Genomic DNA, 23,039 nt, shown 5'->3' on the forward strand with positions numbered 1-23,039 from the left:
GATGCTCAAAATGATGTCACACGAATGCACAGATGCGGCGAATCAAGATCCGCACATGCGCAGGCATGGGTTGCGTTCTGCTCAGGATGCGAACGGGGCTCCAGAACGGATCCTGTTCGCATCCTGAGGTACCACTGTACTGAAGCTGGAGGCTCCCATTTAACAGCACAAAATTTAAAAAGTTTAAGGTTGGGGCCACCAATATGAAACCCATTAAAACATCTGATTAGGAATAGGCAATTGGGAGCCCAATCCCGCCCCTTGACAAATAGACATCACCCTTTGTCATCAGTTGTTTTCTACCACACAAGCCAAGATGCAAGGCTTTTGGAGACAGCACCCCTTCTCCAAGGGAACAGCAACTGTGATGCAAATAGGGTTCTGTTATCCAACTGCATACTGCCTCTAGCAGTGGAGGGAAAACATAGCCAGCCTGGCTAGCAGTTGCTGAAAACCTTTCCGTCCATGAATTTCTCTAACCCTCTCTTAAAGCCATCCAGGTTGGTAGCCATTGCTATTATCTTGCAAGTTCTGCACTATTTATCCTGGAGAGTCAGCAGTAAAGGTGATTCTGAAAGGGTGAGCTGGTGGAAAGAGCCACTGCCACCAGCCTTTGGGACTTTAGTCCAAACATGGTCCCTGTGAAAAATCAACAGCCAATCTAAGCAAAGCTTAACGGCATTTGATTTTCCAAACGCCAAGATTCTGGACTATGCATTCTCTCTATGAGCAAAACAAAATAACTCATCAGTCAAAGTTGGCGTTCTTACCATTGCATTGCGTTCGACGTGTATCCTTGTTTTTTGGACATCAGCTTCTGGGACCCTGGGGAAAATTGCAGAGTCTGCTCCCTTGCAGAACAGGTATATGCTTCCTAAAAACAGAGTTTGAAAAGGGATGGGTGGGTAAAATAATCAGTGATTCGTAGGACGAGAGATCTAGGGCATAACATAGAATTTGATCTCTGGGAGTAATTATGGAAGAAAGATCTTCATGCTACACATTGAAAGAAAACCATATAAAATGATACATAGAGGGTATTTAACCCTGAGTAGATTAGCTAAAATGTATAAATCTTAATCTGACTTGTGTTGGGAATGTAAAGAAGTAGCCACATTTTTTTCATATGTGGTGGTCATGCAAAATAGTTAAAGATTATTGGGAAATGATATACTATGAGATGAAAGCAAGTTTTAAAAAAACATTCCCCTCCCCCCCAAACCAGAAGCATTCCTTTTGGGAATAGTTCAGATGGAGGTACCCATGAGTCAGAAAAAATTATTTCTGTATGCAACTACAGCAGCTCAGACTTTGTTAGCCCCAAAATGGAGCCTGAGAGAGGTCTCTAAGAAGGAGGAATGGCAACTTAAAATGATAGAATATGCAGAGTTCGCAGGCCTAACCAGTAAAATAAGAGAACAAGAAGATCGAGTCTACAAAGGGGAGTGGAATTTTTTGTGTGGAATATCTGGAAAATAACAGTAAACAAGTGAAAATGCTAACAGGATTAAGGTAAGTTCTACAATATAATGTAGAATGAGGAAATACGATTGGGGGATTAAATGGTTTTAACAGAATATGCATTAATTATGAGAAAATTAAAAGACCCATGGAAGAGGAAGCAGGGAAGTCAATGAATGTATAATTATAATGGTGGATATTTAATGATGGAAATGTGTATTTGAAAACTTTAATAAAAACTATTTTAAAAAGAAAAAGAAAAGGGATTGATTATTATTAAAGCAGTGAAGAAGTTAAACTAACAGGCCGCTGCTGGAAAAGTCAAAATAATAAATTTCATGGTGAAGAGAGAAAAGAGCTTCAACTCACCGTCGTGTGATTTCACGAGAACACTCATTCGGCGACGGACACAATCAAAATCTAGAACATTCAGCAGTTCGTACCTTTTGAGGCAAGAAAGACAAAGAGCATTTAGGGTCTTGGAAGGTGGCTGGGAAACTCAAACCACTTATTACCCTCAAACCCTACACAAGTGAATCAAATAAGAACCCTGTGTAAGCTTCAGTTAGCCACTGCTCTGTTAAGGATTACAAACACTCTGTATCTATTATGAAGGTATTTAGGGGTTTGTAACTTGTGTAAATGAAAAGGGGTGTCTAAGTCAAATCCACCCTCCTAAGGGATGCTAATCTGGCCTCTGGAAAGAAAGGGGGCATGTCTAAAAGCAGGAGGAAGAGCAACAACAACTGCTGGCCATGCAGCCAGCCAACCCTTGTCCTTCAGCTCCTGTAATAGCCTTAGCCCACTTAAGGATGCCTCCCACACCCTCCCAAAAAAGAGAAAACTGTTTTGAGTACGTTAATGATGGGTTTTAAAAGATGCTAGCACTTCTGGAATTCTAATGTGGAGCCAGCAGCCACATGCAAGGATCACAGAGAATACTTGCAAAACGCAAGGCTGGAGCTGCCCCACCTCAATTAAGCGATATAAAAAAGAGGAAGGGGGATGCAGCCCATGTACACCTGCTGATTTCTGTACTGCTCTAACAGGTATCTGTCACAGCCCAAATGGCTCAACAGAAGCAGAAATGTGGGAAAACAGCAATGGGAACCAGGCGCTAGATTCAAGGAAGGCGAGTGATTTTTTTAAATAAAAAACCATGCCTTGAAATGAGCCAATCATTTCCATCACCACCGCCCAGTATTAGGGTTTCCCTAACCATGCTTCGGCTGCCTTGCGTGATATCGGGAGGCCTAGCCATGGTCGCACCTACCTTTCGATTTCCTTTTTTCGGTTCTGTACATTCATGAAGTTATTTTCTTGTCCTAGAAAAGTGAAACCATACCTGTCAATGAACAAAAAGGACAGAATGGCGTTGAAAAAAAAAACCCAACACACACGCACTTCAGATTTAAAAAGAAACAAAAAACTGACAGAAATTAAAAAGAAATAAAAGCCACGTGGAGATAACGCCATACAGGCAGCAGTTGTGGGAGCAGTTCCTTGGAAACGTAGGAAACCCGGCCAAATAGTGCTGGACACAGAGTTCAACTTCCTGAGAAAGTCTCAGGTTTGCTTTCTTTCTTTTTTTGTCGTTGTTGTTAAAAAGTAGGTTTATAGTTTTCATGGATGAAAATACATTATCTGCTGAAATCTCAGAGAAGTGACTAAGCTTTCCAAAGTCTGCTGAAAGGGGTGTCATATTCTTCAGCATTCCTTGCTCCTTCGTAGTTCAATGAGAAGCATCAGAATTAGGCACATTTGCTGAATCTGAATTGCTTCTCATGTTTCAGAAACCCGGCTGGACATTTAGCATCACAGATTAGATGCTGCAAAACAGTCTTCTGGCAGGCAATCCTGCTGCTAATTGGCAGGTGATTCTTGAAGACCAGTTCATGCCAACAGGCCTATTTATTCATTTTTTTACAATTGTTCTGTGTTGTTTTTATTTTCTGAACTTGTTGTACACTTGCACACTTGCATTTTATGTGAGGTGGCTGTCTATAAATATTTTTAGAAATAAAATGTACGCAAGATGTAGAACTGAGTTTGTGGGGGGGGGGGGTGAAGGACTTCCAATCGCCCACAGATGTGTGAAATGTGTGAAAGCATTTTTAAGCAATGGAATACAGCAACCTCTGATCCTTGTATGTGGTTTGTGGGGGCAGAGCGTGTTCAGAGATTGCTCTGCACATTTCTTCTGCTTTGCTTGTTTTTAACTTATGGACAATATGACTGCATCCCCCCCCCCCAATTCTCTCTTGGCAAGCAGCTCGTTTATTTTTTGTCCGTTAATGTGTTCCATTTTGCTGATGCCCCTGTTTCAGCTGCTTTGCAAATCAAAACCCGACTGAAGGACGTTTAAAGAATTTATCTCTGCTGTACAGAATGATCTAAACTTTTATTTATTTATTTTTATTTTTGGCCACAGTTGCAACACAGGGGAAAAGGTTGAAGGACTCTGGTTCAGCCTGCCCTGACCTTAGAAGCATCAAATGCAACTTAAAACAAACAAGCAAGCAAAAAAAAAAAAAAGGGGGGGGGAGACACTCTTTTTCAGCAAGAGGTAAAGGACCAAGCCCAGTTGTTGGAATGTTCCTCCACTGATGAGACAAGAGTGATTGCTGTTAAAAATCAAGACACCACCACTCAGCAACCTGCGATTAGGCCAGGATGGGCAACAGGTGGGCTGCAGCCAGCACCAAGCCCAATTTTCACACTGTCCCGCCCTAATTTTGGAAGTTGTCAGTTGACCTCCCAGCTGTTTGGCCCCAGGAGATTCTGAAATGGCCTTGGTTTCAGAGAAAAGGGTGCCTGCCAGGTTTCTTAAGATGAAGTGACCTGAGCTGCCCAGCTCCAAAACGTGCAGAGGACAGGTGTGATGTCATGGCCAAGGGAGAGAAGAAGTTGGCTATCCCCCAGTAGAAAAATTAAGACCCCCCCACATCTGCTTTACAAGCATCTTCTCCAGATGCACGCCACTGCCTCTACAATTACGCCCACACCTGTCTGAGTAGGCGGCAAAGACTCACTTCCAAGTGATTCACCTTCCTGACTCAGCTTCTTCATTTTAACGACTTGTTATAAATACTTCCATCCCACCTTTTCACCAGAGGGCCCACAGCAAAGCAGTAGGGCACCTGTTTTGAATGCAGAAAGTCCCAGGCATCTCCAGGGAGAGCCAAGAAATACGCCATGCCTGAAATCACAGAGCTGCTGCTGCTGCCAGTCAGTGTAAACAACACTGAGCTAGATGGTTAGGGATTGTATATCCAATGTTAGTCCCGCACAAAGCAGACCAGCTGGAATTGATGAGCATGGGTTTCAAAGGGTATGTCTTTGCGGGTTGCAACCCTATGGTCCTATTTGCATCCGTTGGCTTACAACAATTTTAATAAACCATAAAATCCAATTAGAGTTGTCCCAAGCAATTGAAAACAAAAACAAAAAATTAAAAGACCTGACAGATGTAGCAGATAAAATACAATTTAAAAAGAAGGGAGTAAACCACAAAATAATCCTCAGACAAACAGATCAAATGCCTGCAGGCAAAGGACACATCTTGGTCAAAATAATCCTTCCTCTTCTGTTACCCTCCAGATGTTGTTGAATTACAGCTCCCATCATCCATGACTACATGACAACAGCTATTGTGGCTGACGGGACTTGGGGAGTCCAAATGCCCTTGCTTTCCACCATTATGGGGTAAATGGAAAAAGGCAGGAGGGAAATGGGCCAATGAAACATCTGGGGATACTAGGGAAGTCTAGGGATTCTGAGAGGTGCCTCGGACTGGTTTTGACAGAGAGAGTATGCACAATACCTCTGACAAGACCAGAGGTGAGCCTCCCTGCAATTCTGAGCTTCAGCAGGTCCCCAGCCATGGTGGCTCCTAGCATTGCCCACGCATCAAGGGAATTCTAAAGCATGGCCTAAGTCACGGAAACCTACAGCCAGACCCCCCAACAACCGTAAACACCTTTAAGCCAAATTTCACCAGGCAGTTTCAGCAATATTTTCTTTACCACTCTCAGTATCCAAAGCTGGAGAGTGTCCACCTGTGAGCATAATGGCCTCACAGGGAACATTTGTGTACCGTTCAATACAATTGAGTGGGAAGATAGATGTACTGGGAAGGGAGTGGCCTTGCCTCCGAAGCCATCCTTACTTTTGAGCTCCTTGCAGCAAAGCAATCTCGTCTGGGGAAGCGGCAACATACTTGCTCGTGCTGCCTGTCTGCGACCCCCCTGAATCCATTTCGTCTTTCTGCTGAACCTGAACTGTGTGGCAGAGACACAAAGCACGAAGGAAGAGCTCTTCGCGGTTCTGGGGAAGGGATGTAACAAAAGGAAACGAGAATGTTAGCAAGCAGGCTTCCTGCTCCAGGGATACAAGGAAGAAGCACGGAGACATCGTCACAGAACCAGCTGCTTCCAGTGCAACAACAGTCAAATTTTAGTCTTGCTCCACCCCCCACCCCGCAACAAGACAGTGTACAGCCTGCACATACAATACCTCAAAAAGCTTGTCTAAGTACTCTTGCAGCCCTTCTGGTACGGAAAGTTGGGTTGCCCTGCACTGGATGCTTACCTTCTCTGCTTTTCCATGACCCTTCAATCCATCAACCTCGGTAATGGAATCTCCATACTTGTAGCCATCAATGCTGCACTCAATGAACTCCATTGTGTTTTCTGTTAAAGTCCCCGTTTTATCAGAAAACACATACTCAACCTAAAAGAAAAAGAGAAATGGTTCCCAGTTAACGAGAAACAAAACCCTTTGCTCTTTCCCCAACTGGTGGCATCTATAGGAAAAGGAGGCCCACTTCACTTTTATATACGTGTTAAGACATAAAACGCTTTAGGAAGTGGCTTTAATGCTAGAATTAAAACATACCTGTTACATTCTGATTTATGCTTCACATTTCCTGCAGCAATGGCCCCTAGTTCTTTACACTGTTTTCATTTTTATCCTGCTCATTTATCCTGCTCATTCTTCAAATTACCCCCCCCCCCTCCCGTGATGATCTAGTTTTGTCTCACTGTCCAGGTGAGCAAGCAAGTTAGTTGTTTTCACGTTCCTGGCCGGAAACTAGTTTTCTTGGAGGGCCACTTGGAAAATGAAAGAAAAGCAGAGATGAGCTACATCTTCCATCAGCACTGATCACTGGCTGTGTTGCCTGAGGCTGAAAACTGTGGGAGCCCTGCAGTCTGGAGGGACACAAGTTTCCTATCCCTGAAGCAAAGGGTGGAGAACCAAGGCTCCATCCCTCAAAGTGGCCTACTGGCAAGTCCACTTCACAAAGAACCCATTCCCTTCCCAGATGGGAGAAGACAGGCCCTTAGGAGGGACAATTTGGCTGAGATCTTCTAGCTGCTGAGCCATGCCTCACACAGCAGCAAGCAGTGAAGCCCAGCTGCCCAAGAAAGGGAAAAACAAAAAAGTCAAACCAAGTTTATATTTGCAAGAAAAACAGTCCCACTGCAAAAGGAGAAGAAGCGATTTTAAAAATTAAAAGCAGCACGACTAGGAGGATCAGCTGACATGTGCACAGCATGGGATTGGGAGCCTGACATTTCCCTGCATGGTAACAAGCATGCAAATCCTGCTTAGTGAGGCTAATTATAGCATCCAGCACTCAGGGGCCCAAAGAATCAATCTTTAGCGCTAATACATATTTAAATACTCTAAAAAGAAATCCTGTGTTGAAAGGAACACGAGAACCTAGAAGTCTCAGGTTCTGTTAAGGCCAGATAATTACGTCTTGGCTGGCTAAACAGCCTTTTAGAGCCACTGCACTGGCAGGAAATCTACTATCTTCTCCCTGACATGTTTGCTCTGCTTGTTTCACAACCAAGCCGTGCTTTCTTTTGTTTTGATAGTTGCAATATGCTTTTCTATAGCTCCATTGTTCTCATTAGGGAGGGCAGAAATAAATAGGATCTAACTGAGAAGAGAGTGCTAATGGAATATCAAAGTAAAGGTGATCTTCTACTTGGATTGATGGTCAAATCTTGAGCTCTCAGTATTTTGGAACTTGGAAGCAATTCTAAATTGATTTGGGCTACAACCCTAACCGCACGAGTAAGCCTCACTGAATTCAGAAAGACTTACTTCCAAACAGGATTGAGTTGTCAGGGTTAAGTAGTCAGTTCTTTTTTGAGTCCAGAACTTTAGTGAAAAAAATGTGAGCTCTGAAGGATTATTATGTTCCAATCTACACACGGTGTTGTGGGCTGGGGGAGAATTGGTACTTAATTTTTCTGCAGAAAAATTGTTGTTCCACAAGGACATTTGGAAGAATGAATAGATGCCGACTGCAGATTCAGTATTAGTCAAGCTTAGCACAGTGTGAGTTTTTAGCATTACTTATAAATAACAAGGACAATTAACTTGCTGAAGCAGATCACTCACTCTCCATGGCATCGGCAGCTTCTCCAATGCAATCTGAAAACTTCCCAAGCAAATTACTCTGATTAGCATGTAAAAATTAGTCCAATTTTACCTTGGGGAAATTTTCCAGTTTGGACTTTTCTGGAAAACCCATGTCACTGCTGACACTTCAGGTCAGTTCTCACCAAAATTCAATACAGTGGTAGTTGTATCATTTTAACTTGGACCAACAGATCGTAAGACACTAACTGCAGTGGGAAGGAGGGAAAGGTGAGAAAAGGAAACGAGATGCTTCTGACCTGGCCCAGCTCTTCATTGAGGTCAGAGGTGTTCACCAAGGCTCCTTCATTGCAGCTCACATCATACATCTCTTTGTCCCATGAAATGAAGAAGGAGCCCAGGAATTTCTGCATCTCAACGGTCACGTACATGGAGACAGGGATGATGAAATTGAAGAGAACCATGAAGGACAGGAAATCGGTGAACATTTTTAAGAGCTAGAGAGAACAGAAAGATTGACTGGACTGTTGTTTTAAAAAGTACACACGGGCAAACGCTAATGAATACAGAGGCAGTGGCAATCAAAGCTGAAGCAAGCCCAGTTACCTTGAAGGCTTCTTTGTCCTTTTGGGTTCTCTGGTTGTACCAAGGCTCATCGTGAAATGGAACGCTTTGCCAGACGTACTTCAGAGTTGTGCATATTATAGCCTTGCCCACAAGAATGCATAAATAAACGATCAAGAACATGTTGATCGACCTGGAAAGGCAAAGTGTTAAAAAAGAATCACAGTGGTTTATAGTATTACACAAGCAGTGGAAAAACTCTATGCTGATAGGGACCTGAAAGAAACAATTCCAAGACTTATAAGGGTACAATACCCCCCAAGGTTTTGCAGCCATCCAGCCTTGATTCAAGAGAATTGCACCGGCATTAGACCCCTCACTTGAATTAAACCACATTACGCTCATGCATCTGTGAGGCTCTCTTTTGAAAAGTGTTTGAGACATGCAACTGATAGAAGATGCACTGGCCAGACTGCTACCTTGAGACAGATGGCAGAGAATATTGGGGGGCGGGGGAAGTACTGCACTGGATACCTATTTATTTCTGGTCTTAATCCAAAATGTTGGTGTAAACCTTAGCAGGGGTGGGGAACTGGAACTCCCCTACCCCCCATGCCAAAGCTGATGGATAGGTACGGCTGTCCGCTCATCAGTTAAGTGACATGACGCTTTGAAGCACTTACAATCATAGAATCATAGAACTGCAGAGCTGGAAGGGACCCCAAGGATCATCTAAGCCCAACCCCCTGCAATGCATGATTCTCAGCTGAAGCATTCATGACGGCCAGGCAGGACCTCAAAGCACTGTGGAGGGACCCATGCATGGTGCTCAGAAGTCCTGCTGATCAGCTGGTCACCCGTGCTGCAGAAGACACTTTTGGTTCAGCCCAGCCCAGCCTCCTGCCCACACGTGATTTAATCGTTTATTTATTCAGTGCATTTATATGCTGCCTTTCTGGCAAAGAACCCAAGGCAGTTTACAATTTTAAAGGACAAAAAAGAATTATTTAACATTTGAAGTTTAAACCTGACTGGGGCGAGAAGCCAATCCAGGCCCTGTGTTGTCGTCGTTACATACATATGGTCATACATGATGCCAGGTGATTTGCAGGTGGGCATGGCTTGGCCAGAACAGAGTGGAGTGGAGTGCAAAACAGGGAGGCCTGGCGGGGCTGTGAAACAGCTTAGGGATACAATAGCTCCTAAACACAGCCACTGAGGCACTCCAGTTAATTTCTATAGAAATTCTGGGGAGGAAACCAAGTGTTGGGGCTTTACAAAGAGGTGAGACCACCTGGGGCCCCCAGATTCAAGGTGGGGGCAGGATGACTGCCGCATCATCAGCAATCCAGTTCGGGATCCAATGAATCCTGGGCTGGCTAAAGCCTTTCCCACCTCCAGAATGCCTTGTTCTGCTGGTAGGGATTTGGAAGGCATGCAGAGAGGGACATGGCACATGTTTGTCCAGTCCAACCTTACCCTTTCACACACAGTGCATGTCTTATACAGGGCGTGGGGGGTGTAGATTACCACCCCTCTTCCATTTTACAAATACCATATTTACTCGAATCTAATTTGGCCTTTTTTGGCCAAATTACGTTGCAAAAATTAAGGTGCACATTACATTTGGGCAAATACGGAATGTGTCACCGCCACAAAGCTGGGCTTTTCTTCTTCAGCGTGTGCCATGTTCGAAACTCCTATTTTTCTAGCCGCATTTTGCAACAGGGGGTTTTATTAGTGTGAGCGGTTTCTGAGCTCTGGGAGCAATACTGCCCCTAAGATTTCAGATTAAAACTGCCACTGTTGAAAGGAAAGGAAGAGCTTTTTTCTGCCTCCCCACCTCCAGCTATTCTCTGAAGACTGGAGAAAGGATCCTAATAAGAATATTGGGGGGTGCATGCGCAGGGGAAGGACTAGACCATGTGAAAAATTAACATAGTATTTTAGCTGCAGTGCATTCAATTTCAGCATTGCTTTCTTGTTTTTTTAAAAAAGTGCCTAGACATTCCATTGTTGCGTCTTAGCTCCTAGCTTTCATATCTCAGTTTCCAACACTGGGTGTGTCTGAGACAAAGGAAGAATGTTGAAGTACAATATACACAATCCAATTAAACAACAGTTGACTCAAAAGAGATTTACAATATGTCCAGATAACCTACTTTTCAACTGCAGATCGCTTCTGGGATTTTCCTTGGTAGTTCAAAGCCATTTTGGTTTCCATTCCAGTATATACTGCGACTCCTACAAAAAATCAAAGCCACCGGTGAAACGCCCTGAAAACATTCACCTACCTGCTCCTTCCTAGGAAGGAAGTTTCACAATGACCGGTCCATGTAGTCAAGTACATGGGCTCACTCATGTTCCAGAGCAACTGGTAGTCAGAGACATAATAAATGTAATAAACAGTTCATACTGCATGGAAGAATCATTCTCAATAGGCTAAAAATGAAGTCACAATTGATGAGCTTAAGCTCAGGATAGAAGAAGTACAACCTTGTGGTTGCCTCCTGACTGTCAAGTTATTTTGGGAGAGGAATTCAAACCAGAAATTTAGGTTTGCACAGTTCAAGCAGATTAAAGTACTCTATCGCACTGGCACAACAAATCTGCTTAAGAATGTTTCTTTTCTTTTTTAATCACTCTTTGCGCTTAGGGAAGTGATGGGGAAATGCACTTGGAAATGGGGTAAGATGTGAAAAACCATTAAATGCTCTGAGAAATGGGGTAAAACCCTGCAAGCAAATCAGAATAAAGATCAGACATCATCCAACCACTGTGCATGCTTTGTGCAAGCAAACCAAGATGGTAAAGGTAAAGGGACCCCTGACCATTAGGTCCAGTCGTGACCGACTCTGGGGTTGTGGCGCTCATCTCGCTTTATTGGCCGAGGGAGCCGGTGTACAGCTTCTGGGTCATGTGGCCGGCATGACTAAGCCACTTCTGGCGAACTAGAGCAGCACACGGAACCACCGTTTACCTTCCCGCCGGAGTGGTACCTATTTATCTACTTGCACTTTGACGTGCTTTCGAACTGCTAGGTTGGCAGGAGCAGGGACCGAGCAACGGGAGCTCACCCCGCTGTGGGGATTCGAAACGCCGACCTGCTGATCAGCAAATCCTAGGCTCTGTGGTTTAACCCACAGCGCCACCCAAGTCCCTCTCAAACCAATATGAGTGCCCATTTAAAAAGGTTGCCTGAGTGAGCCCTTAAGTCAAAAGTAAATCCCACTAATTTAAAATGTGTGTTACTAGTGATTAAATATGCATAGGAACCCAGCCCAAAACTTTTGTTTGGGGCAGGAAATAAACACCACACAAATTTGAGATTTCAGCCTTCTTCCCAACGGGTCCTCCCAGGCGTTGAGATAAGCAGGTGGGTCCCTCTTGGTTGTTCCACCTCCATCAAAATTTTGGGCGCAGTGGCAGTAACGGCCCAAGAGACAGCGCCTGGGGTGGCAGCCCCAAAACCTTGGGGTTCCCTCCCTATAGAGATGTGTCTGGCACCTTCACTAGACAGGATTTTGGTGAATGCTGAAGATGCATCACTTCACCCTGACCTATGGCACCTGAGATGTGTGTTTCCAATGTCCGGCCCATTCCCGTGACTGTAACATGTTTTAACGGCCTATAACTTCAAATTGTTGTAATGTGCCCTGGGAGAGGCTGGTGAAGGGCAGGTCTTAAATTCAAAGCATGGCTGAAACAAACTAGAAAACGCCAAACAGTTGCTTACCATAGATCCTAGGGGTGTTTTTTAATGTTGCTCCCTTCAGCAACAGGTTCTCAGGACCCAGTGCCCTAGAATGAAGTCAGACTATTAGGCCACTTACAAAAGGAAAGGGGGGGAGGGAGGGAGGGAGGGAGGGAGGGAGGGAGGGAGGGAGGGAGGGAGAGAGAGAGAGAGAGAGAGAGAAGCATTCTGAAAATGCCAACTAATATGGCAATGGTAAGGGGGAAGCAAGACAACACCACTAAGACGGTTTCATTAATGTGCAGGGAAAGTGAAAAATCAGTGCAAGGGATAGAGAGCAGTCAAACATCAAGCTGCTGATGTCAGCAATAGCCTTTAGGGAGGCGACAAGAGGCCAGCTAATTAATTACAAAACAGAAGCCCCCCAAAGCATAGTGATAATGAACTAACAAAACAGCTGACTAACCTGGCTACTGGCTCTTGACTGTCCTTGTAGATGGTAATTCGGCCCACAAACCTGCAATGAGAGATGGGCACAAGAGGTTGCTTATTAAGCCTTGCTGGTAATTTGTAGGAGAGCCGCCGCAAATTATCAATGAACAAAAGTGGAGAGAGAAAAGCAAAGGTGGGTAACTGCAGAGCTCTCAGAAACACCTGTTCCACAAAGCAGTGGTGGGGAACCTCATCCCTGGGGGCCCCGAATGTGGCCCTCCAAGCCTCCCTATTCGGCCCTTGGGGTAATCCCAAGGCCCCACCGTTCTCCAGGCCACACCCCTCACCTGGCTTCTCATCAGAGATTTTATTTACTTTTGTTTGTTTATTAAAATAGTATACCACCCTTCCTTCTTAGTTCTCAGGATGCTTCACCACTTGGAATTACAATATAAAGAGTTAGCAGAAATGACTGGCAGAATCCGAGACCTGGGAGAGGAAGCAGTGGAAGAGGATTGGAAGAAATTTAAGGACTACCTACAAAAACACTGTAAATTACACGAGTGTTAAGAAGGATGAGGGATTTGAAAATAATAGGGCACCATAAAGTTTGGTGAAAAGACTATGAGACTGAGTGAAGTTTATGAGAAAGATAAATTTTGAATAAATATTATGGTAAAATTAGGTATTTAAGACCTAGATAAAAATATTCAAAGTTAGGGACAAAATATTGGAAATGTGTACAATAAGAATGGAAATAAGGTGATAAATTGCTGGTTAAAGTTTTATAAATTTGGAAAGTAGGAGCGAGAGACGTGAGGAAGTCCAAAAATGAAGAAAAGTTGGTTATTACACGATGCTAAATTTTATGTTTGTTTTTCTTTTCTGTTTGTTCTTTGCTTATGCTGTTTTTCTCTGTTTATTGTATTAAAAAAAAACTCTTAATAATTTTTTTTTTAAAAAAAAGGAATTACAATATAAAAACACGATATGTGTAATAAAAAGAAGAATAAAAAGGTTTTGTGCCCCGGAACTGTGATAAGGCATTATTTCTTCCCTAGGTGGAGGAAGGGGATGTTTGTGAGGTGTGCTTGTGTGTAGAAACGGCTGGCCTGTCAGGAAGGTAACTTAGTGTAGAAAGTTGAAAGCCACATTTGCTGCTCCACCCACTTTACCTGTGGCCCCACCTATCACTGCCACACAGCTCCTAGAAGCTGGACCATGGTGGAATGAGCCTCAGGCTGATTAAGGTTCTCCCACACTGTTCCAAACATTTGTACACTGTGTGCTATGCAAATCCAGCGAGTTATTCACTAATAAGTCACTCTGGGCAGCTCCCATCATATATAAAAACATAGTAAAACCTTAAACCTTAAAAAGCTTCCCTATACAGGGATGCCTTCGGACGTTTCCTAAAGTTACGTAATTACTCATCTCCTTAACACCTGGTGGGAGGGCGTTCCATGGGGCAGGTGCCACTACCGAGAAGGATAAGGAAGGAATGGTGGATGGATGGATGGATATATATATATATATATGGCACAGAAGTGCCAGAGACTAAATTTGTGAGAACCATGTTTTAAGGCATTTATTTTACAAGCAGTTATTCGTCAGCCTCCAACCCACCATCCTCCCTAGCATTTGCGAAACGCACATCTACCAAACGCCTGCATTTGCTAGATGCTGCAAAAAAAAAGATTAAAAAGGCAGAGTCTGCCCTTAACCCGTTTATAGGCTGTGAGCTCAAAGGCATGACACATTTGGGAGGAGGGAAGAGTACAAGGGAAGGAGAATCAATAGCAGGCCAGGGAAAGGGGTCGGTCCCTCCCTCCCATGCATGAGAAAGGGGGGGGGGCGGCAACTGGGTCAGGAAGGCCAATGGATGGAAAGGGACTTGTTCGACATTTGCCTAAGGGCAATTAGACCAGGATCAATTTCAGAATATAATGAAGCACAGTCAACTTTCTCATACGGGGAAAGGAGATCAACAACTCTAAATTCGGGAATGAATCGAATTCTCAAAAAGAGATAATCTCACATGAGAAGGGTCATTTAGCAACTGCACTGCATGCAGAAGGTCCCAGGTTCAGTCCCTAGCACCTTCAGGCAGGGTTGGGAAAGATCTTTGTTTGAAACCCTGCAGAGATCATAGAAACATAATCTTAAAGTTGGGAGGGACCCAAGGATCATCTAGTCCAACCCCCTAAAGCATCCATGACAGGTGGCCACCATGATGCTGTTTTAAGACAGACAGATGCTGCCTGTCAGTGTACACAACTGTGAGCAAGATGGACCAACAAGATACGATCCTAATCTCTAATCCTGACTGCCTGATCTCCCAGGAAACGGTGCAGATCCAGCTCGCAGCTGGTTAATGCAAATAAAATAGTAAACAGAAAGCTTTGACACAGTCGAAGCAGAACCTACCATGCACCTCAAAGCCCAACTCATGAGCCCGGTCCTGGGAAAAGACAGACACAAGGTGGTGCATGCCTCAAAAAAAAAATTGGCAAGGAAATAAATGTTGCGTTTCAGAACTTACTTGTAGAGGTCTGGCTGAGGCTGTTCACATTCTATTGTAGCAGTAAGGCAATTTATGGCTTGGCATGTATGGAGTTTGGCAGTATCCTGCACAGTGTAGTGAGTCTAGAAGGGAGACAGAAATGCAAAATCCGTTAAGCAGCTGTTTACTGTCCCTAGAGTACACAGACCGTTTTGCACAGTGGGCGATTCTAACAAGCTACAGAGCTCATGTGGTGCTTTGATTGCTAGAAATGCTACTAGGAATTGGTTTTAGCTGATCTGTGTTTTAGCCATCTTCGAGAGGCTCATTATTACTATCGCTACTGCTGCGTTAGCTGTAATTTTATTGCTGGGTTTTTAAAGGCCTTTTATCCCAGCTCGATCAGTGAGATCATCCAGAGGAGCACGGCTGGTTGCTTCCTGTATTACAGAGGCTTGACGTGACACTCACTAGAAATTGGGCATTTAGCGTCATCGGTCTTATGCTGTGGAATGCTCTTCCAACACAGACTCAGCAGGCACCCTCACTTTTGACTTTCCTGCAGATATTCTTACATCAACAGGTCTATGCAGCTGCTTAAAAAATCTTCGATTAGCCAGTCATTTTAACCATTTTTTAATATTTTACTGTATGTAATTGCTCTGCACTGCCATGCTATATTGTATGAACAGGTGGTATATAAATACCTTTTATAAATATAAAATAATGAACCTATTTGCAAGCTACCACAAGAATCCTTTTGGCATAAAGCAAGACACAAGTGCTTCAGTAACTAACCAACTCAGTAAACCTACTAAATTAAAATGCACGTTGAGCCAATTATTTGCTCCGACAATATAGAAATAAGCTGGAAATTTTCTGATAGATCCTATGTGAAATAGATGCCTGTCTCCTCCTTGTGGGGTTGCAGTTCCAGTTGAGCAGCTTACTCTTGATAACTCATGCACTGCCATTTACTTGCTTTCCACGCTGAACAAAATCTTAATTCAGGGATGGGGAACCTGTGACCTTTTAGCTGCTGTTGGACTCCGGCTCCCATCAGTGATTGGCCATGGAGCAGGGATGATGGGAGCTGGAGTCTAGCAACAGCTACAGGTTTCCCATCCGTGGCCTAATACAGTGGTGCCTCGCAAGACGAAAAGAATCCGTTCCGCGAGTCTCTTCGTCTTGCGGTTTTTTCGTCTTTCGAAGCAAGCCCATTAGCGGCTTAGTGGATTAGCGCTATTAGCGGCTTAGCGGATCAGCTAATAAGCGGCTTAGTGGATCAGCTGATAAGTGGCTTAGCGGATCAGCTGATAAGCGGCTTAGCGGATCAGCTGATAAGCGGCTTAGAAAAAGGGGGGGGGGAGGAAAAAAATCCTGCAGGAACTCGCAAGACATTTTCGTCTTGCGAAGCAAGCCCATAGGAAATTCGTTTTGCGAAGCACCTCCAAAACGGAAAACCCTTTCGTCTAGCGGGTTTTCCGTCTTGCGAGGCATTCGTCTTGCGGGGCACCACTGTACGTTGATTCCAGAGACCTGTTGAAGAACAATCCATCAGCTTCTCCAGGTTTCATGAAAAGCTGCAGATGCTTCAACAGGTGTTCTGTGTTCCCTGTTCCCCTGAGTGCTGGCCTAGGATCTCTCAAAGGTAATCGGGTGAGAGAATTAAATGTCAGTAGAGGAGGGAGAGCTATTCTAGGCATCCCTGGCTACGCAGATACTTCTTGATTAAATTAGAAAGCAGACAAAGGGTTTAAAATTCTCCATTTAAGAGGTTCTATTTCTAGACACTACTCGGGTGTTGTAAATCACTTCTGTCAGCAGGAGACACTGCCGTGATCCATCTTCATAAACAAAACTCACCCAGATGCTTCCCTAGCTCGTTATCTCTAAATTTTCCTCGTTTCAAGCTGGATGAGAAACAGCTCTATTGCATCAACGGTGGGAGATGATGAATGGCATTAAAAGCACAGACATTTTCACAACTTGGAGGTTAAGCTCTTGGGCCTTGCGCTTCCTTGCCAAAGATTTATAGAAAAAGCTCATTAAACATTTTAAGTACATTCCTTCTCAGGCACATCCTGTTGCACCTTGTTCTTGCAAAACAAGATACAGGACATGCTTTGGAGGAAAGCTGAAGGGGAAAAAGAGTGTGTGTGTGTGTGTGAGGGGAGAATCAGCATGACTTGCTTGCGGCAACAGTGGATGAGAAGAAGACCAGCTGGCTAGATCACACCAGGGGCCACTCCAGTCCAGCATCCTGTTTTCAGAGTGGCCAATCAGATGACAACAGGAAGCGCGCAAACAGGACATGAGCACTCCTCACTTTTGTGGTTTGCAGCAACCGGTGTTCAGAAGAACACTGACTCAGAGCATGGGAGAAGAGCATAGCCATTGCGCCTAGTGGCTACTGGCAGCCCTATTGCCTGTGAATTTGTCCGATCCTCTTTTAAAGGCCATCACTGCCTCCTATGAGCGTGTATGCCATAGTTTAACCATGTGCCAGATAAACACCAGAGTTCTATTATGTCATAATGTCTCTCTCTCTCTCACACACACACATGTACACCAAAGTTCAATGATATTTTATCTGGCAATGTACAGAAAATGGAATGGTTCATACGGCTGGGTGCGTGTGTACATGCACAAGAGAGAGACAGACAGACAGACAGAGAATCTTCCATAGGATAATGGTCCCGGGCTCTGTTATCTTTCAAAAGGAAATTTGAAACAGTAAATCATAGGATGGGCAATCTTATTGCTATTACCAGCCAGACTTCATGTTATGAATCATGTTGCATATGAAGTAAGATCAAAATATCGAACCTTCAGAACGACAGATATACCTGTGTTTCAATAGCTATTGCTCAGACAGTGTATAACATCACAGAGGAGCTATTGTATTTTTGTACAACTTTAATAGTTGTATTTTGTACAACTATTAAAAATGGGCAGATAGTAAAATTGATTAGTTGTTCACCTAGAGATAAACCTAAGCCTTCCCTCATTTGACACAAGAAGCGCCTGGTGGATCAGGCCCATGGCCCATCTAGTCTAGCATCCTGTTCTTGTTCTGGCCAACCAGCCGCCTGTGCAAGACCAGGGAGCAGAAGGGGAGCTCAGGAGTCCTTGGTTTCCAGCAACTGCTATTCAGAAGCATCGCTGCCTTTCATACTTTTGATTTAACTGATTTCTGCCTTTTTGCAGGGCAAATGTTTGCTCAGAATGGCACCAACTATTTCCAGTTTTATTTTAATTTTTTGTGATATCATAATAGGCTGCAGGGAGTGGGTGCTTGAGGGCCACATGCCAATTGTGCGGCTGGGGCATGCACGAACGCGCACCAACGCGCGCACACAACTTTCCAGAGGTCTCCCTGCTGAGACTGAGAAGTGCAGCTGCTCCCAACACACACCAGTGGCAAAAGATCTCACTCTGCCCAGCCTGCATAACAGTAACTAGGCGGGCCAAGAGAAGTGCAATTTACATTTGGAGGAAGGTGCTTAGGGATGACCCCCATTGCAATCATGATCCCCTCAGCGGCAGGGGGTAGGCAACCTACGGCCCGTGGGCCGGATGCGGCCCAATCGCCTTCTCAATCCGGCCCGTGGACGGTCGGGGAATCAGTGTGTTTTTATATAAGTAGAATGTGTGCTTTTATTTAAAATGCATCTCTGGGTTATTTGTGTAGCATAGGAATTCGTTCATTCCCCCTCCTCAAAATGTAGTCCAGCCCCCCACATGGTCTGAGGGACAGTGGACCGGCCCATGGCTGAAAAAGGTTGCTGACCCCTGCCTCAGTCCATCAAGCAGCTGTTCTTAAGGCACACCCCTGCCAGACATCAAAATTCGCTGGTGGGTGGTGAATTTGGCAGTGGTGGGTGGCTCGTGCATCTGTGGCTGGCTGCATGGAAGACCTGTGAAGGTTGCATGAATCCCATGGTTTATCCACCTTTGCACTGAATGGAGAAGGCGCTCCATCAGTGGCTATTAGAGAAATCCACATTCAGAGACAAGGCGCTGCTGAATCCCCCAAAAGGGGTGCGGTGGCTTGATCTATCCAGTGGCATAGCCGGCTGCTCGGGCGCCCAGGGCGGAACACATGCCCTGCACCCAGGGGCAGGGCAAGCCGCCCACAGGGCAGGGCAAGCCAGGGCAGAGCACGCTGTGTGGAACCTCCATGGAGTCCACAAGCCCCACGTTGCCGTTTCGGGCAGTGCGGAGTCTGCAGGGGCCCGAGCCACCATGTCACTCCCCAAGAGAGACGTGTGGCTCGGGCGCGCTGCAGGCCTCAGTGATGACACCCGGGGGTGGACTGCACCCCCCTTCCTACGCCACCGGATCTGCCCTCACAGAAAACAGGATGCTGAACCTTTCGTCTGACCCAGAAGGCATGCTCTTATAATCCCATGTAAGCTGTGGACCAGATAGGAGCCTGCCGCTCATGAGAGAAGGACTGTGGTGTAGCTCTGTGAGGGCCACGCATGACCATACGCTCCCCAGCACAAAAATATCCTGTCATATAGAATTAGCAAGTTGTGAAGAGAGCATGGCTGAAAGGGAATGCATTTCACTTTCCTTTGTGTGACAGGTACGCACAGTCAGTCACTCTTGATTCGGAGCCTAGTGACTGCGCCGTGTCAAAGCTTTGGAAAGCCAAGATTTACCGCTTCAAAGCTTAGTGAAGATAAAAGGGCTGCAGGTCAGATGTGCTGTTTACCCATTCTGTTACCTTGACATTTGATTCTCCATCCAAACTAGCTGTAGTGACATAACAACACCCGTCCTTGTGAGTTGATGCGAGGAAGATCAGGTCGCATGGGAAGGTTTCATCTGACTTTACTTCTACTATGTCGCCAACCTTAAAGACCAGAACAAATAAATGTCAACGTGCTGCAGAAATGTTTGCTCAGATGTACTTATTTCGAGCATCACCCCCCCCCACTCTTCAGCTGAAAAGGCTTTATTGATATAAATCAACAACAAATAAGTGAAGAAGGCATCTAAATCTAAAAGCTCTCTGTCGTGCTGGGAGCGGGGTGGGGGGTGGGGGTGGGCTCATGCAGGGTACACACATTCCTGCCTCTGTGCACCACCCCCAGAATGTAGCCTTCACACAAGTCGCAATCGTGCTGCATTACAGAAGAGGAAAAAGCCTTCTGCCAAGTGGAATGGCAGAGGAGGGGTACAGAGATCTGTCACCTCCACCAGCTTGCTCACTCGCCTGCACAGAACTCCTTGCTGCCTGTGGCTCCCTGCGGTTGAAGGCAAGGCCCCAAACCATTTCCAACGTGCAGAAACCTCGCTCGTCTTTGCTACAAAACACACAAGTGCTTCAGCCCATTCCCAGCCACCCCAACCAGCCAGAGGGGACCAGCCGGAGTCCATCATCAAGCACGAATGCAAGGTTTTAATAACAACTCTCCCTGCACTCACACCCCGCCCTCCGCCTTTCGCTACAGGCTCCCTGGAGCTTCCCAGTGCCCCGAAAGCTTGCTCCCCTCTTTCATACCACACCTTGATTCCTTCACACTCCTTCTTCACTTGCTTTGCATCCTCAATCACCAGGACGGTGCTTTTGTTTACTTCTTTGTCAGCCCTGTGCCGTAGCCAATCCTCATAACCCTGGAGCAGGGGGCGGAAGTCATCACAATCAAGAAACAAGAGAAACAAAGAAAAAAGAGGTGAGGGAGAGCCTTTCCTCAGATATTTTGCAGAGCTCTAAACTGACAATCCTCTTTTTTCATTTACTTTTTCTGGGGGAAGGGGGAGAACGCAAATACCTGTTTAATAGCTGTAATGGTAATAACAAAGAATAGAGGAAGTCCGCTCGTGACGGGGCTGGTTGGTGTGTCTACTATGACCTGCGGAAGAGGGGGAAATGCAAGTTATTGGGGGAGAATTAAAGAAAAGGATATTTGCTGGTTTGATGTCCTCAGCTTTTATAAGCAACAAACATAAACTGATGCTGCAACGTGGAAAACACCGGAAAACACTGGAAAACACCAGAGCGTGCATGTCATTGCTTTTTAATGAACTGCATCTGTTTATGTACAATTTTTTCTGTACAATAATCCATTCAGACTTCTGTTTTATAGTGTGTGGTGAATCACTGGTAGGAAGTGCCTAGAAGTTTTGATAATGATGTGGCGAAGTTTGCCATTCATTCAAATGGCAGAGGTGTCTTCCAGATAAGAAGAAAAGCACCCATGTATATTCTTCATTCCCACTTTCTTGCTGTGAAGAGCTTGTGAAGGGATCTCTTTGAGTGTCCAAACAGAATAATGTGAGGTCTGAATACATCCTTTTCCATTATATGTCCTGCCATGTGAATCCAAGTGTGTATTATTATTATTATTAGTAGTAGTAGTAGTAGTAGTACTAAAGAACTCATTTCTTTGAAGCCAACACTCTTCAGTTTTGATTCTCCAGATGTTGTCGGGCTGCAAACAGCATCATACCTGTTCAAACTGGCTGAGAGTGACAGGAATCTTATCCCAGAAACATCTGGGGACCCAAGGCTGACTGACCTCGTCAAAGCCTTCTGCTACAGATATACAGTTGATATCAAGTATGTGCTAAGCTTGCACTGTAAATGGAGGTTTGTCACACACATGCACATTTGCTCAAGAGCTCAGCTCATGCTCCAGGAAGTCTGTTCACTAGAACAGCTATTCCAGTGGTCCAAGCTACTCCAGCACTAAAAGTATTTATGCTTCTGATCGTAGAGACAGGGAATAGCTACTGTGGCCAGAAGCCATTGACAGATGCAACTATAATTATGAGGGTTAGCTATGTTATTACAACAAACAGACACCCTTAAAGACTAAGGCTGCTAGCTACACACCCTTACCTGGGAATAAGCCTCGTTAAAGAAAGCGGGGCATACTTCACAGTAAACATGTGTAAGACCGCACCGTAATGGATTTATTATGGCATGTGTTTAAAGCTGTGCAGTCTTCACAAGAAAAAGCCTCTTGTGGAACAATGAACACACACATTGGCGGGTAGGTGGATTTGACGGGTTCCAAGCCTTTAACTGCCAGGCTCTACTAATGCCTGGCACAGGAGCGATGCTTTTGTAATGTGATGCCAAACATTTGAATATAAGATTAATTTCTTTCCTATGGTAATGGCTAACTGGGGAGGGCAAGGGGAGGTTTGGTACAAATAGGTAGCCATGATATTTTTCATGGGGGTGTTCTGCTTCAGAAGATAGTCAGCTGGGTTTTTGTTTTTTTATCACAGTGTGATAATTCACACACACCTCTCCATGGCCAGGTTTTCAAGTAAGTTTTACTCAGAGTATACCCGCTGATATTGACCATGACGGGTCAACTTTGGGCAAAAATCAGCTGTATGCAATTCACTGAAACTTGGGGATATTTATTCCAAAACTGCACAGCACTGGAACTGAGAGAGAAAACCGCACCTGTCCCTAGTGGCGCTATTTTGATTTGTTTCAAGTTAAATATAGCCTTTGTTCCAACCTGTTCCAAGTTAAAGCCCCACGCGCACTGGGGAGATTCCTGTCGAATTTGTTGCTCCTGGCAAGCTGAACCACACCGCCCAAGGAAATGGAAGTGGCAGCCGGTTAGCCTGGTGCATAAGCAAGGTTATACATTTCACAACCAGCCCCGACTGCTCAGAACAGGATTCTACAGTTATCTGGAAGATGGGGCGATGCCATCTTAGCATTGTCATGTAAATTAGCTGGAGCTACTTCCTCAGAGATCATTAATGCCTCTGCCCCTGACACAAGGATGAGATGCAAATTGGCAAAGCGCTCTGTCTTCAAAGCAGGCAAGATGCAATCGTCAGGGAATGCAGGCAGCAGCAGTGGCGAATTCAACACACTCCATTTAGCAAAGTCTGAGGAAGGTTCAAGCTTATGAGGAATGGGCCAAGATGCTCTCCTCCGTCTACAATAATGAGTGCTTTTAATAAACGTCAGCAGATATGCTGCCCAAGAGCAGTGGCCAATGCTGC

The 23,039-nt window shown here is 44.9% G+C and overlaps 1 protein-coding gene across 9 annotated transcripts in view; it reads right to left on the minus strand.

Annotated features, from left to right (window-relative positions):
• Window positions 1–23,039, minus strand: part of ATP11C (ATPase phospholipid transporting 11C (ATP11C blood group)) — a 102,273-nt gene that overhangs the window by 35,318 nt on the left and 43,916 nt on the right. For all 9 annotated transcript variants that reach the window (XR_014152777.1, XM_081847887.1, XM_081847888.1 and 6 more), the window contains exons 4-17: window positions 20,834–20,914; window positions 20,568–20,675; window positions 19,783–19,911; window positions 15,087–15,190; window positions 12,579–12,629; window positions 12,155–12,219; window positions 10,581–10,662; window positions 8,461–8,611; window positions 8,154–8,351; window positions 6,052–6,192; window positions 5,630–5,787; window positions 2,735–2,806; window positions 1,831–1,904; window positions 771–874 (exon numbers count right to left, since the gene is read on the minus strand). Coding sequence is in view for 8 of the 9 variants with exons in the window: in XM_081847887.1 (XP_081704013.1) it covers window positions 771–874; window positions 1,831–1,904; window positions 2,735–2,806; window positions 5,630–5,787; window positions 6,052–6,192; window positions 8,154–8,351; window positions 8,461–8,611; window positions 10,581–10,662; window positions 12,155–12,219; window positions 12,579–12,629; window positions 15,087–15,190; window positions 19,783–19,911; window positions 20,568–20,675; window positions 20,834–20,914 (1,518 nt within the window). In the remaining variant the exon portion in view is untranslated. The remainder of the gene's footprint in view (window positions 1–770; window positions 875–1,830; window positions 1,905–2,734; window positions 2,807–5,629; window positions 5,788–6,051; window positions 6,193–8,153; window positions 8,352–8,460; window positions 8,612–10,580; window positions 10,663–12,154; window positions 12,220–12,578; window positions 12,630–15,086; window positions 15,191–19,782; window positions 19,912–20,567; window positions 20,676–20,833; window positions 20,915–23,039) is intronic.

This window comes from Podarcis erhardii (genome assembly GCF_964252035.2).
Source record: "Podarcis erhardii genome assembly, chromosome: Z".
Classification (NCBI taxonomy): Eukaryota; Metazoa; Chordata; class Lepidosauria; order Squamata; family Lacertidae; genus Podarcis; species Podarcis erhardii.